General features: G+C 28.6%; 1 protein-coding gene across 1 annotated transcript in view; it reads right to left on the bottom strand.

Moving 5' to 3' along the window:
• The window catches only part of LOC127285823 (ubiquitin-conjugating enzyme E2 Q2), a 33,490-nt gene extending 19,576 nt beyond the window's left edge, over positions 1–13,914 (bottom strand). Inside the window, exon 1 of the mRNA XM_051312010.1 lies at positions 13,512–13,914. Within this exon, the coding sequence (XP_051167967.1) occupies positions 13,512–13,673 (162 nt within the window). The 5' untranslated portion in view covers positions 13,674–13,914. The remainder of the gene's footprint in view (positions 1–13,511) is intronic.
• Between the last annotated feature and the right edge of the window lie 3,092 nt (positions 13,915–17,006).

The raw sequence follows: 17,006 nt of genomic DNA, 5'->3' as shown, positions 1-17,006 counted from the left end.
TATAATTCTATAATTTTTTGCCTAAAAAATACTTCTTATAGTTTTTATTAATCAACAAATTATAAAAAATTATAGAATTTTTTATTTTAAAAAATTATTTCTTTAATAATCGTTTATCATAAACGTTGCGTACACTATTAGAAAAAAACTGAAAATTAAACAACTTTTCAATAACTCACGTAATTAAGTTTTAATACAACTTAAGATAAATTGAAAATTCAAGAACTTGATATAAAATTTCATGAACTTATAATTAAAAATACAGATAGAGTTATTGAAAAATCGAAAAATTCAAATCTGTTATTGAAAATTCAAATTTTATACTAAAAATTCAAATCTGTTATTAAAATTTCAAATTTTTTTATTGAAAATTCAAATCTGTTATTGAAAATCCAAGTTCAGTTACTTGAAATTGTCAAGTAATGGCTGAAAGATACCCTTACAAATTATTTATCCTAGTAATAGATGATACCTGGATCCATCAACTACCTAAACTCGCTTGTGTTTAGTGAGTCTCATTAGTTTAATGTGAGTTCTTTTTGCGTAAGTATCTTCTCAGGATACTACTGTTCGGGAGTGAAGTTTATTTTTAAATCTATTATTTGAAGCCCTTAAATAAGTAGTTTAATAACAAATATTTCAAAGGTAAGTTTTTTTGTATTGTATTTTGTAAAAATGTTTGACTTGTACTAGATAATAAGAAAATTTATAATAGTTAATAATATTTAATTAGATAAACTATGTAATTTGTTTAGTACATTTTAACCAAATTATTTCTATTCTGATTTCGTTGATTTTTATTAATTCCTTCACATAAGTGTATGGATATATAAATGGGAGTCCTTTTTCAATAACTCATTTAAAGCGTCACTTGGATTCCCTTATTATATATTTAATTTTTCATTACAATTATCATAAAAAAATATAAAATTTAGGATTATAATAAATTTTTTAAAAATAGTAATGATTTATTAGGCCAGTATTTCTTTTAACACAATTAAAAAGTTTATTAAATAAACAACGTTTAGGTAACAGTCGTTACCCTTATAAAGTTAACATAAATAAGTTGCTAAAAATAATAAGATTTTTAAATTAGTAATATAGTGCAAAAACTATTTATTTTGTTTTATATTAAATGTAGAAAAAGCTGTATTTACGTTATAAAATTGTAAATAAATTATTTTCTTTTATTTTGTATTTAAATTAAGGAGGTTATGTTTTTTCATCTCTTAATTTAGTATTTTTACAATGTCAATTGTTAAAATTATTGTATAGTAAAAAAAGAAAATTAAAAGAGATAAAAAAACATAACCTCTCTAATTTAAATGTAAAATAAAAGAAAATAACATATTTACAATTTTTTAAATTGAGTACGGCTTTTTCTACACTTAATATAAAACAAAATGAATAATTTTTGCACTATATTACTAATTTTGAAATCTGTTATTATTTTTAGCAACTTATTTATGTAAACTTGATAAGGGTAACGGCTGTTACCGTAACGTTGTTTATTTAATAAACTTTTCAGTTATGTTAAAAGAAATACTGGCCTAATAAATCATTGCCATTTATAAATAATTGTTACCACATAAATAATGTCTTAACTAATAAATTTTTATTCTTTAAAATATTTTTTTAATATTATTTCTCCTCAAACTTTGTCACGAAAAATTTTGTTATTCTACCACTTAAAAGTAAGTTCTACCAAGAATAATTGTCTCAAACTCGCCTCTAAACACCTTGGGTATTCCCTCAAATTTTATGACTGAAGGTTCCTCTATTCTATTAAGGCATAATAAAATCTTCCCAAATTATCGGTGACAAATACCTGAGGACCAACATCACAACAATGTATGTAGACAATGCGCTCTTGTACCCTCAATACCTATTATATCTCTCAGCTTCCTAATATTATAACAACTTACAAAAGTGGTTTGTTTGAACAACATCAAAGTAAATACAAAGAAACTGTATAAAGAATATCAGCAAGCTACAAATTAAACCATGGTCTAAGCCCATGGCATATGTATCTATATATTTACATAAAATAAATTTCTTTTTTTGTAAACCAAATTTTATTTAACATAATTTTAAGGTGCCGTATTTTTATTTACACAAATTATTATTTAATAGAAAGGCTAAAAGAGCAAATTTTTATTTGATAGAAATTACAAATGGCCGAACAAACAAACGTCAGAAAGATTTTGGCGCCAATTTTAAAATAGACCAATCACAATTTTCTTAATAATTTCTGATTGGTCTATTTTAAAAACTGCGCCGAAATCTTTCTGACGTTTGTTTGTTCGGCCATTTGTAATTTCTATCAAATGAAAATTCGCTCTTTTAGCTTTTCTATCAAATAACAGTTCGTGTAAATAAAAATTCTGATACATGGAGATCCGATAGATTAAAAATTCTGACATTAAGTAATTCGAATTACTAAAATTCTGTTGAATGAAAATTTTGATAATATTATAAATATTACATTACATTACAAGCATAAATATGGAGATTATATTATAAACCATACTATTTTTTGATTACAGGAGAGTGCTTGTACAACGAATCAGCTAAATGCTATGTATGCATAGAAAAACAAAATATGATACAAACAATAGATGTGTTGGAAGGATTATATATTACTTTTGTTTCGTATTATTGTTTTGGATATTCCTACCCTACAAACTTATCCAAAATACTAGAATTTATTTAGAGGTAATATAAATTTTCATTATTTTTAATTCTAAGATATGCAAACAAAACTCAAATATTGTAGACATGATTTCGTAAACCACATTAAAAATAAGTTTCTTTTATTTCAGAATTATGTTCAAAATCAATCCGCAAGATGAAAACGGAGATAAGAGAGCTTTTGGTGTTAAGAGAAGGGTGTCAAACTTCGAAATATCGGTAAAAAATTAGGAGAAGAATTAAATAACTTTACAAATAAGTTTAAAGTTTAACATTCGAGGGCAAAAACAAAAAGGCAATCACTATTTGTCTTCTTTAATTTTCGAAATAGAGTAAACAGACGAACCTGCACTTACAGATAAAACTGTAGCTTCACTTAAAATATTATTTAAACTAAAATAAGAAATATTCTATTTTTTAATATAAAATTGTAGCCGTATAAAAATATAGAACAACGTTATATAATACAGCTTATTTAATTATCCAGTTTGGGTTATTACCGTATTTTGCAGAAATCATTGGACATTATTGGTTGTCGATTTTGTAAATGAATTATTTTTGTGTTTAGATTCGATAAATGTAAATATTCCACCACAAATAATAAACCGGATTTGCTGGTTTATTGAGAGTCGAGAAAAGAGTACAGTAAAATTTTCTAAACGTGTAGGCAATTGGATTTTACATAAGACAACAGATTTTCCAAAACAATTTGACTTAAAAACAAAATTCTTCCAAGACATGATATTGTGGTCTTTTACTCTTTTTACGTATGGAAAATGAAAAAAAAATTAAATGGAAAAATAATACCAAAAAAATATTCAGTGCATATCCCCAAAATGCAAAGTTCACCGAAAAATTTTCAAGATGCGCTTGAATACATGCAAACGATTCATCATACTACAACAATTTTTTTAAAACATTTAATGTTCTCTTATTATATTTGTAGTATATTTTGTTAACAGAATTAAAGTGAAAAATGTTATTTAAAAAAATATATAGATGTCAACTTTAAATTCAACGACCCCAAAAACCCCTAAGTTGCAAGATTCAGGAAAATCGAAACTTTTTTAAATTTTGTCTGTCACCATTTCTGATCCGCCTATTTAAAAAAAATAAATTTTGTAAATTTGATGTCAAATTTGAATTCAGCAACCCCAAAAACCCTAAAGTACACTTTGTTGTGAAATGCGAATAATTTTCACTCTTTTTTAGGGTTCCGTACCCGAAGGGGGAACCCTATTAATGAGACTAGTGAAGCAAGGCATGTACCCCCCCCCCCTAGCGGCCACACGAATTTATCTAGAGGGCTGAAATTTGGTATACATATGTACTTTGGCGTGTAGATTACAGGAAAAATAGCGAATCTCATAGGAATTAATTATCATAGCGTTGTCAAGGAAAAACCATGAATTTTTACGAAAAATCCCTAAAAATGACTATGTACCCCCCCCCTGGTTGCCACATCTTTTTACATAGAGAGCTCAAATTTGGTACACTAATGTATTTTTACGTGAAAATTACAGGAAAAATATAGCGAACATGATTCGGATTAATTTACATAGCGTTGTCAAGGAAAAATCAAAAATTTTGAAAAAAAGCGATTAATCCTCCTAGCGCACACAATATTTAACGAAGGCAGTTAATATTTAGTATACACGGAAAGAAAAAGTCTAAAAAATATTTTAATACTGAGTATTAAAATGTTGGATGAAAGTGGCATTCTAAAGAAAAATTTTATATTGTATCTTAAATTAACAGAGAAATAACTTATAATAAAGTCTAAAGAAAATAAAGATTAATATGATTGAAGTTTTGATTGATATTAAATAAATTATAATACTGTATTAAAATACGAAATCTATGTATAAAATATTAAATCTTCATATTCATTGAAACATTTTTAAGACAGTATAGTAATTTTTTCCATACATTAAATTTATTAAAAAAAAATATTTTGCAATTTTAGATCATTGAAGCACCATATATCTTGATATTACATCCACAATTTGTTCTTTTTTCACCACTTATATACATTATAATCGCTAACGGTTATTTTTACTTAATAATCGTCTACCTAACAGAAAATTTTCGAACGCTGGGAATTGAACGCACACCCTAAAACTGATAGATCGCAACCCTAACCAACTAACTACATAACGCACGCTGAAAGAGCTTGCATAGTAGTCAATGATATTTTTCATTTAGAATAAAACTGACGCATGCGCAATTCTACAAAGTCTTTTAAACAGTATGATAATTTTTTTAAACGTGTATAGGAAATTTATCCAGAATCATCTTTCTCATATAAGTATTAAAAAAGTTTAGGTTCTGTATAATGATAGTTTCGTAAAGTATAATATTAATTTTAGTACTCTTAAAAGTATTTCCTTCATTGTATAATAATAATTATTAGCTACAATTTTCTTAATACGTCTCAAACATTTTATCATACACATAATAAAATTGATTAAAAATCTTAAAAGAAACGTTAGGAAATCAAATAAATATTACAATTATCCACTTTCGTCCAACTTTTCAATACAAGTTTAAAATATTCTTTAGATTTTTTCTTTCCGTGTACGTGCGTATTTTTGCGTGTAGATTACAGGAAAAATATAGCGAGCACAATTGGAGTTAATGTTCATATTGTTTTTAAGAAAAACTCCTATTTTTAGAAAAAATCATGGATTTTTCGAATAAAAAAAGAAGAAAATTTTATCCTAAGGGATCCAAATTTATACTTTTTTACGTATTTTTACGTGTAGATTACAAAAAAATATAGCGAGAACGATTGGAGTTAATTATCATAGTGTTTTCAAGGAAAAACTGATAATTTTCGATAAAAATCATGATTTCTCCCCAAAAACGAAGAATATTTTATCTAAAGAGTTTCAAATTCATACACTTTTACGTATTTTTGCGTATAGATTACAAAAAAAATATAGCGAGAACTCCCATTGTGCTTGCTATATTTTTTGTAGTGTTTTGCCATTCTTTATAATTTGCCATTTTCTTTTTTTTACCATTTGCTATTTTTTTTATCTTTTGACATTTTTTATTTGTTGATATTTTTATTATTTGGTGAAATCTAAAAAAAATCATAAAATTGAAAATGTTAAATGATAAAAAAATTAAAAAATTTTTAAAAACTTATGATATTGAAAATAAATAAATGATAGAAGAAAGACCTCCACTCCACAACAAATTTTAGGATTAGGGGTACGGAACCCTCGGTTTTACTGCGAGTGTAACTCGCACTTGTCCGATTTTTTAAGGATGGAACTACATTTCTAGAGAGGTCGGTAATCCTGGAAGTACCACTTCCACAAAAAAATTTTTTATATATCCCAACATTTAGGGCTAATTTAGTACCACGTGCCAAAATTTAGGGCCCTTAAAAAACCTTTAAAAAACTACATTAGATGTTCAAAAATGATTCACTAATTTCAAAAACTATCCTTGAGTATTTTAAACTTAATTTTTCAAAAAACAAGTACTTAGAAATTTAGGGCTAACATAGCGTTCTTAAATATCACTGACTTAGATGTTCAAAAATGATCCACTAATTCCAAAAGTAATTCCACTTATGAGCCCTAAATTAGCCCTAACTTCTTAAGTATTTGTTTATTAAAAAAATTAAGTTTAAACTCTTTCGTGGCAGTTTTTGAAGTTGGTGTATCATTTTTGAATATAACCAATTTAATTATATTTTAAAGCCCTAAATTAGCCTTAAATGCGTATGTGTTTGTTTTTGAAAATATTGAGTTTTAACTAGTTGAGGGTAGTTTTTGTGGTTGACTATCTATCAGTTACTTGGCTGGGGTGGTTGGAGGTGCAGTTTTAATAAGTCAATTTAGTGCTACATATTGAAGAACCCTAATTTAGCTCTTAATTCCTATATGATTATTGTTTGATTAAATCGAGTTTAAATAATTGGGGATGTTTTTTTGTACGTAGGGGTGGTTTTTGAAAATTTTAAATAGTCCCAGTTGAGAGCCCTAAATTCCTATGGAAGAAATTTTGAAAAATATTTAGGTTCTATAGTGTGGTACTTCCACCTTGACTTCAAGCTATCAGTACCAAGGGTTATTTTAAATAGGTAAAGGGCCCTAAATTTTTGCATGTGGTAGTAAATTAGCTCTAATTGAGCCCTAAATGTTGGCATATATAAAATTTTTTTTGTGGAAGGGGTACTTCCAGGATTACCGACCTTTTAAAATCAGTGTTTATCATTTTAACGTTCAGTGCCGTTTTTGTAGGGCGATAATTAAATGCAAACGAATTTTTCTCTTAATCTTAATGTACTTTGCATTTCTTTATAAATATATAAACCTATTTTTTGTTTAGATTATATTGATTAATGTAAAGTTTGAAAAAAGTATATTGAATACTAGATGAGAATTTATAGGCCAAAATTTATCTTTAATAAATCATTATTACATTATTTATTGTAATTTTGATAAGAATCAACTCTATAAACATCCATTTAACCCTCAAAATGCAAATTTTCCTTCATATTAAGTCGATTTATCAAGTCTTTCTTGAAAAAATCAAAAGATATTCTAAAATTAACCGAAACTTAACCCAGCTGGGTTAACTTTCGGTAAATCAAAATCGCCAGGGAGTATGAACTTTTTGTGTTTATTTGATGAACACTTTGCTTCCTCATGGAGATTTTTTGTGATCAATTTATGATAACTTATTTAGTATTATAATAAATTTAAAAAAGTGTTAAGTTGTATTTTTTAGATGTTTGCAGAGATAGATTTTTAAGATCAATAACTTCGAAATATTTTATAATAAAAGGTTCAATAATAGGTCAAATGATTCGTTTTTAAATATTGCCCATGTTGTTCATAATAATTTTACAGTTACATAAAGATTTTTTAACAAATGTGACAGTCCCCGAGAGAAGGGACCTTAGCTCACCAGAGGTCAATATTGAGTTTTATATGGTAAATGATAGATTTTGAATTGCTTTTTCACATGCAAAAGTCAAAAACTGATTAGGATAATTGCTTTTGACACAATAACATTTTGAAGATGGGTATGTCAAGCGCATTTCGAGGCGGATTGTGGCACTCAAGAAATCAGCCCCACTACTTTACTTACACAACTATACTCTCGCGTACGTGAGCTTCGCGTACGTGAGACCCGAAGATACACGAAGTAGACGAAACTCACGTATACAGAAACACAACGTTGTGTTAGTGTGGTGGGGGAACTTTTCAGAAGTTCCGCCCCACTCTTCGAGTTCCGCGTTTCTGCTTCTTCTTCAAACGCTTGCCCTGTGAAATTCGTTTTGGTGAGCTAAGGTCCCTTCTCTCGGGGACTGTCACAAATAATGCAAAAAAGGCAGGTTTTTCAAAATTTTTCAATTTCAAAATGTTAATAACTCTGAATAAAATAACAGTAGAATATTCGCTAATAGGTCAAAAGATGCGTCTTGAAAAACTCCAAAAAACTTGAGATAAATATATCTATTAGTGTAAATTCATTTTTTTAAAAGTTATGGGCAAAAAACGATTTTTCAAAAATTTTAAAAAGCAAAAAACTAATAGTTAATCTTTATTAATATGACTCAAAGTACTCTCATTATTTGTTCGCCAATGAGACCTACAATTAAAAAAAAATTATCCATTTACAGTAGAATCTCGATTATCCGAGGTAATGTGGGGAAGAGGCACCGCGGATAAGCGAAAACTCGGATAAAACGGAATAAATACCTAAAATTCAAAAATTTTAATCATTTTTTTATGTATTTAATGTGCTACAAAGAAAATTAATCACAAATGTATATAAAAATTGAAATCTAATGAACGTAGATTAACTTCTGGGTATAATTATTGTTAATGCATATCGGTTCCATCCATTTTATCCGAGTTTTTCCGTATTATCCGAGCATGCACCTCGTCTTCGGTGCCTCGGATAATACGGAATCTCGGATAACCGAAGCTCAGATAATCGAGACTCTACTGTAACTATTATAGTATTCGAGATATTTATGAAAATGTAGTGTATATTCAAAACATTTTTATGTAGAAAACTTTTTTGATTGAAATCATTATTTAAAAGTAAATAACATTTTGATTTAAACCATTGAAACCCTGATAAATATGATTTAAAAAAAAAATCAAACAAATATAATTTCTTTAATTCTGATTTTTTGGATTTATATTTTTATCAAATTTTTAACTTGTTTATTTTTAAAAAGTCAATAATTCCGTAATAAAGTTTAAATAACTATTATTTTTTTTAGAATAAATTAGAATTTATATAATAATTTTAAATTAAAATTATCCAAGAAGTAGTCTTACAGCCGAGAAGTTGGCAACGCCATATTTTATTTTTTCAAAAAAACCATTTTTGTGCTAATTTGTGCTGCAAAAATTTTTTGAAAAAATTAAAATTAGAGTTCAAAATTTAAAAAGAAACAGTTTAACGCTCAAAATTTATGATTATTTTTAATTACAATCAAATCATTGTGCAAGTAGTAATGCAACACCAACAAAATCGACAAAAAATATTTAAAAAATTTTTTTTTTCAAAAAAACAAAGTTTTAATACTTAAATATAATATTTTAAATCCTAGAATAGACAAATATTAAAATTTTTGAAAATCAATTTTTGTGATGTAATTTTCACTGCTAGCATAAAAATAAGCTCAAAAAAATTTTTTGAAAAATTGTGTAAATTCAAAAGAAATTGCAATTTTATTACTCAAAAACAATATTTTTAACCCTAAAATCGACAATGTCAAAATTTTTGAAAATCAATTTTTGTTGTGTTTTTTGATTTTGTGTAAGCTTAAGGCAACAGAAAACTATTATAAAATTTACAAAAACGTTTGACAAAATAATCTTATTTTAACCAGTTCACTGTTAGAAAAAAAAATTGATAATGTGGTCCAAAAATGTTCAACAAATTCTGCCCTATTGAAAATCGCCACATAAGAACCTATATATGATTCCATATAGGATCCTTTATAAAACCGTTTTGAAATCCATAGGTCCACATAGGAATCCACATAGAATTTCATGTAAAATCATATATGAAATTCGGACACGATTTGGTGTATGATTTCATGTAGGAATTTATTATGTTGTTTCTACATTAAAATCTATGTGAATTCCTACATTATGTCCTATAATTTTTCTGGCATATTATTTTTGTCCATTTCCTTCATAATTAACTCACATCAAATCTTATAAAAAATATCATATAAAATTCTAAAAATTTCCTCATATAAAATCTTACATACAAGTTTTAATATAGGATTTTATGTGCATTCTTACATATGATTTTACATGTATTCCTTCATACATGACGGAATTTGAAGTATATTTTCCTAAATTCTCATTGAAAAATATTGCAAATTGAACGAGTGGCAGTAAATCTCTTTAGGCGCCTCGTAAAAAAATGGATCTGACTTCAGATTCGTAATCAGCGACACCAAAACTTATACATACAACATCAACGACATCAGAAAACATTCAGAAATGTCCGCAAAAGGTTAAACAAAAACTAAATTCAAAATATACGAAAACACAGAGCGCGGAGCAACCGATACTTGAATGCTCAAATGCTCATAACTTCGACAATTCTGCTCCGATCGGCTTGAAATTTTTACCTAATATTCTTGAAATATTTTACATTCATTTAAAAAAATAAAAAAAATGCAAAAAAAAATTAAATATCATACCCCCGCCCCTTAATTATGAAGAAAATTGACAAAAATAATATGCCAGAAAAATTATAGGAAATAATGTAGGAATTCATATAGATTTCAATGTAGAAACAACATCATAAATTCCTACATGAAATCATACACCAAATCGTGTCCGAATTTCATATATGATTTTACATGGAATTCTATGTGGATTCCTATGTGGACCTAGGATTTCATAACGGTTTTATAAAGGATCCTATATGGAATCATATACAGGGTGTTTCAAAAGTATGGAAACTTGCAAATATCTCGAAAAGTACGAATTTTCGTAAAAAATGATTAAGATAAAAGTTGTTCTAAACAAAAAGATGTACATGTTTGAAACCAAAAAATTGGACCCGGAGCCCAATGTTGGGCTCTACAATGAAAAAAGTTGTTTTCTTAAATGAGATCACTTATTTTCAGTATGAAATTCGTAATCTTCATGAAATTCTGCGTTCAGACATGTGGTATAAGTGCCCAAAATATTGGGTACAAAATTTTTCTACAGATAAATAAATTTTAAATAATCGCATCTTGGAGGGATTTTGAGATCACAGGATTAGAAATTGGAAGCTAATTTTCAAATTGGGCATAGAGTCCAATGTAAGATTCCGCCGCCCAATGTGAGACCCACAGTAAAAAATTTAGTTTCGTTCTATTTCGTAATCGTTATGAAATTTTGGACTTAGACTTGTGGTACAAATTCCAAAAATATTGGGAACTCACATTGGGCTACAGAATCTTACATTGGGCTTTGTGTCCAATTTGAAAATTAGCTTCGAATTTCTAATCCTGTGACCCCAAAAACCCTTAAAGATGTAACTTTTTAATTTTATTTATTTAACGAAAAATGTTGGGCCTAATCCCACACATTGGTCCCAATATTTTCGTCATTTTTACTACAAGTCTAAACCCAGAAATTCATGGAGATTACGAATTCGAGTCTGAAAATTAATGGGTTTTATTTATTTATTTACTGTTTTATTTTTTTACTGTGAGCCTCACATTGGGCTCTATGCAAAATTTGAAAATTAGCTTCCAATTTCTAATCCTGTGATCTCAAAATCCCTCCAAGATGAGATTTTTTAAAATTTATATATCTGTAGAAAAATTTGGGACCCAATATTTTGGGCACTTATACCACATGTCTGAACGCAGAATTTCATGGGGATTACGAATTTGATACTGAAAATTAGTGATCTCATTAAAGAAAACCATTTTTTTTCATTCTAGGGACCAAGATTGGGCTCCGGGCCCAAATTTTTGGTTTCAAAGATGTACATCTTTTTGTTTCGAACAACTTTTATCTTAAACATTTTTTACGAAAATTCGTACTTTTCGAGATATTTGCAGCACAATTTAGCACAAAAATTGATTTTTTGAAAAAATAAAATGGCGTTGACAACCTCTTGGACATTAATTAATTTTAAAACTTAAAATATACAAAATTGAATGTAAAAAATATATTAAATCTTTTAAAAAATGTTTAAAAATTTTAATATTAAACACTTTTTGATTTAAATCATGATTCAAGTGAAATTAAATTCAAAATTTTTTTTTTAATAATTTCTTAGTAAGAATAATTTAATAATAATATTTTTTTTATTTAAAATTTGAAACTTAAAAAATTTATAAGTTCTTTGACCAAAATATTATTGAACAAATTTTATTTTATTTTTGTACGAAGCTGAAGTACGCAACGTTTATGATAAACGATTTTTAAAGAAATAATTTTTTAAAGTAAAAATTTTTATAATTTTTTGCCTAAAAAATATTTTTTCATAATTTGTTGATTAATGAAAACTAAAAGAAATATTTTTTAGGCAAAAAATTATAGCATTTTTCATTTTAAAAAATTATTTCTTTGAAAATCGTTTATCATAAACGTTGTGTACTTCAGCTTCGTTTTTTTGTTATATTATTAATCAAATATAGGATTTTTAAAAAAATTATTACGCGATTTCGCAACCTTAAATTTTTCACATTTTTCAAAACATTTTTTCAAAATTATTTTGTAAAATAAATTTAAAATTGAAATAGAAATATTTGAAAAAATATTTGAATCAAAAATTTCATTTTAAAAAAAAAGTCGGAATAAGTCGAAAAAGTTGTAAAATCCGTGGCCTGAAAATACGGAAGTAGATTTTCGAAACACCGATGAGAATTAATTTTTTACTATATATAAGCAAAAAAAAAAAAATTCAAACGAACTGTCACCTTATCTAAATCACTTTGTTTTCCGTGTATCGTGTTAATTGAACGTGTCATTAAAAATAAATTTTAAACATCGTATTTAATTGGTATTATGAAATGATTGAAAGGAAATGTAAACTTACTTTCTCATTTTTTCAATTACGATCAAATTATCGTTCGTTTAAAAAAAAATTTATTAATTTAGTTTCATTAAAAAAATTGTCAAATTTTTAAATTACTTTCTTCTTAAATTAAATCGCGTTTTTGAACCTACCACAATATAATAATTGTTGACATATATGAATATTAAGGACAAATACTAAATCTAAAAGAAAATATCAATTTTCACTTGTCACACGCAGAAATCTAAACAATGAAAATCAAAACTTCCGAAATGTCTTTGTCTCTCTTTAATATTAATCCACAACTTTTTTTTCACGACACTGAACAAATCTATTTGAAAACAATCATTATTGTTAACAATGAACTAATAATTAAAAAAAAAACTAATTCGTAAAAAAAATTACAATATTCTTAATAAAAAAGACAATTCCAAATGAAAAGAGAATTTAAAAATAAATTTTAACGACAATTTTGCAAAGTGAAAGATCATTTGACTTTAAAGAGAAAAACGTTTTCTTCGATAGGGAGAATTAATATTCAATCATATATTTGCCATAAAACAGGGAGAAAAACGAAGAATCGTCAAAACATTAAAAAATTTCGCACAAGATTGTTAACTATAAAGACAGTATCAGAAAAACATATAAACGATGGGAGTAACAAAAGAATTGGTAATAAATAAATATAAATAATAAATAAACATCATTTGTCATTTGAGATTTGACGACTGTGACTTGTCGCAGGAGAAAATCCCACGAAACAAAGTGTAAAAAAGAAAGTGTAAAAAACTTACTGTGATATTGGCGTGAATTTCGTACTTCTTTCCATTTTTTCCCACGAACCTGCAACTGAGTTCGTCCACACTCGCGGACATTATTTGAAACCTCTCATGGCTCTTGGGGAAGACAGACTCGAGGGTTTTGATCTCCTGTTTGAGGGTGTTCAGGCAAGCCATTTGGGCTTCGCAAGGGGTTTAAAGGAAGATCGCTGATCCGACTTTTTTGAAGAGGTGCCTGTCTAATTCGAGAAAAATTAGGAAGGCCGCGTTATAAACCGTGTTAAATCACGATCAACCGATCACCGATAATTTTCCGATAAAATGGCGACTACAACAGAGTAATTGACCGCTCGCCTAAACTCGTTCCCAGTCGGATTTCTCCGTCAGCTGGCTGTATTTGCTCATATCGCCATTTTATAAGACGAATATATACTTATATATGTATGGGCCAACGCACATTGAAATCGTAACACGTAAACTTTAACGTGAGATAGAAAAAGAAAGACGATGTTTCTGTCTTTTTCTCTCTCTCTCGTTCTTACGTGATACGATTTACGACAAGGCCGTTTCCGAATTGGTATTTTTAGCGCACTTTTGGTAAAATGTATACTTTTGACTGTACATGCCTACACTTTTCTGTCCTTGTCTTACGTACGTGTTGTCATGGGTACACATGATTTAGAAAAGGATAAAAAAGTGCAGGCATATCTGGCCAGAAGTGTATACTCGGGAAGTATGTACTGTCCTTGTTTTTCCGTGTGAAAAAAAGGACACTGCATACTTCCCAAGTATACACTTTAAGGCCTTTCTCCAATATGTTCCTAAATGTTTGCGTTGCGTGATTGACGCGTTGGTTCGCAAGCGCAGTGACGTCATCAAAGCATTGATACCAATCGCGAATAAAAAGTTTGGTTTATGTTCCTCTTATCCCTGTTTTCCAAGTTTACAATTTTTAATGCAAATTTTTCTCTTCGGCTTTTAATAATTTTAATTATTTAATATTTATAATTAAAAAATTCAGTTTCTTAAAATCATAATCCAAACTTTTTGTTCGCGATTGATATCAATGCTTTGATGACGTCACTGCGCTTGCCAACCAACGCGTCAGTCACGCAACGTAAACATTAAGGCGGTTCCAGAATAGGTACAAAAGCCAACTACAAGTGCAAGTCCAAATGTAAATCCCATAAGTGCGAAAGAGATAGGTAGCCTATCTATCTCTCTTGCACTCATAGGATTTGCATTTGGACTTGTACTTGCACTTGACTTTTGCACCTATTCTGGAACCACTTTTATGGAGGTTCTACAATAGGTGCCAAAGCCAAGTACAAGTGCGAGTCCAAATGCAAATCCCATGAGTGCAAGAGAGATAGATAGACTACCTATCTCCTTCGCACTCATGAGATTGCCACTTGGACTTGGCTTTTGCACCTATTCTGGAACCACCTTTAAGGAACATATTGGAGAAAGGCCTTTATCAAAAATGCGCCGTTCGCATGAATTAGAAAAGGATAGAGACATTATGCTTGGATCAGGGTTGTCATACGGAAGCGCCTACGCGACACCTGCCTGATCTGCCTCTGCCGAGAGAAGGAGGTAGCGATTTTCATGAAATTCTGCAGAGTGTACACACATTGACTTTCAATGTTTACGTTTACGTCTCTCATCCGTTTCAATTAAAAATTTTAAAATAAAGCATATTTAATGAGTTTTTTAAGGTAAGTTGAACAAATATTCATACTTTTTAAAAACAAAATATGATAATAATAATTATTATTATTACTCTTTTATAAAAGAATTGCGCTTTCTGCAGGGAGGGAGAGCATACTTCCCGAGTATACACTTTATCAAAAGTGCGTTAAAAATCTCATTTTGGAAACGGCCCAAGAAGACTAGAATAAGGAGGTCTAACTTAGGTAGTGGGGGTACGTAAAGAATTGGTTTTCGAGGTAGGCCGAAAGGCAGAGTGTGCGGTAGACTTCTGCGCACACCAACACATATACATTTTTGTTGCCTCGTCAAGAATTACTGAAACTCGTATGTATTGGTATGCGCAGAAGTCTACCGCACACTCTGCCTTTCTCGAAAATCCGCCTACTACAACTACCAATTTCATACGTATACTTAGCATACCCCCACTACTTGAGTTAGACCTCCTTATTCTAGTCTTCTTGAAACGGCCTACCTTCTACTCTCTGCAGAGGCAGAACAGGCAGGTGGCGCGTAGGCTATTCCGAATTCTGGTGGTCCAGGGTTAGAAGCAATGCTGATTCTGCAAAACTTCGATAAATCGAAAGAATTTAGTAGATTGGTTGGTTTTTATTGTCCCCACTAGCCAAACTCTCCATTCGACATTTTTCGTAATTCTTGTTAACTATCTCGCCCACTGCCTGCTCTAGTGAAAATTTAGTAACTTTTAATTTTAACACTACATTTACTAAATTTTTACTAGAGCAGGGTGCGGTAATTAACGAGAATTATTTCCAGGTATGTTTAAAAAAAATCATATCCAAAATAAAAAAACTTAATTTGTTTATAAAAAATTGTTATTTTTTTTAATAAAAAATGAAAAAAAAAATTTTTTCGTTAGCATTACTGAAAAGTATAAGAAAAACTGAAACTTTTCTTCTCTTTGAGAAAATCCATGTTTTTCGAGTTCTCACTCTCTAAATCTGAATCAGTCATATTTCACTGATTATAGCAGTAGAAAATAATCTACTAATTGCCATAGCGAGAATTGAGCAACTGATAATTAATAGAAATTTACTGATTCAATTAGTAAAATATCAATTACTGATTGAATCAGTAATATAAACATATGGCAGCGGCCGCAAAATCTACTGATTTAACAGTTAATTTTAAAGGTTATGTTATATACAAATTACTGATTTACATAAGTTATTTTCTATTGCTTATATATTCAATAATTATATTAGTAAATTTCAAAAAATAACTGAAACTTCAGTGAAAATGAAAAGTACTGATTGAATTAGTAAAATTTCTAGATTCAGAATTAGAGAGCAGATATTAAAAATAGGTCTACATTTACAAAACTGAAATTTTGAAAATTCATAACTTGAAAATTTGTCAAAAAAATACGTATCACTCTTTTTCACTATAGAACAAGAAAAAAATATATTTGGCCGATTTTAAAGGGTGGACGGAAATCTCCCGTGAAATCGCCCAAATATGGAATGTGAGATCAAGATTATAGTATTAAATTATAAACTCTCGCCGGGTTAAAAATGATTCTTGTTCTCACATATTTGTATGTTATTAATAATAAAATCGGTAAAAAGAAATTAAAAGCATATGTGACGCTCCACGAGAAAAGGGACCTAACGCGACAAAAAATTAATTTCCAGTTTTATATGCGAATCGATAGTATTTGAGTTGCTCTTTCATATAGAAATGTCAAAAATAAAATTTTTCTAATTACTTTTTTTTGTAATAAAGCTTTAAACATGACGACCTCAATCGCGTTCCAGCACGGACTACGGAAACTATCCC

The sequence above is a fragment of the Leptopilina boulardi genome, unplaced genomic scaffold, assembly GCF_019393585.1.
Source record: "Leptopilina boulardi isolate dan_hultmark-lab unplaced genomic scaffold, ZJU_Lbou_2.1 LbouV2_341, whole genome shotgun sequence".
Lineage (NCBI taxonomy): Eukaryota > Metazoa > Arthropoda > Insecta > Hymenoptera > Figitidae > Leptopilina > Leptopilina boulardi.
Note: the sequence above shows the minus strand (reverse complement) of the source record. Positions and strands in the feature narration are given on the sequence as shown.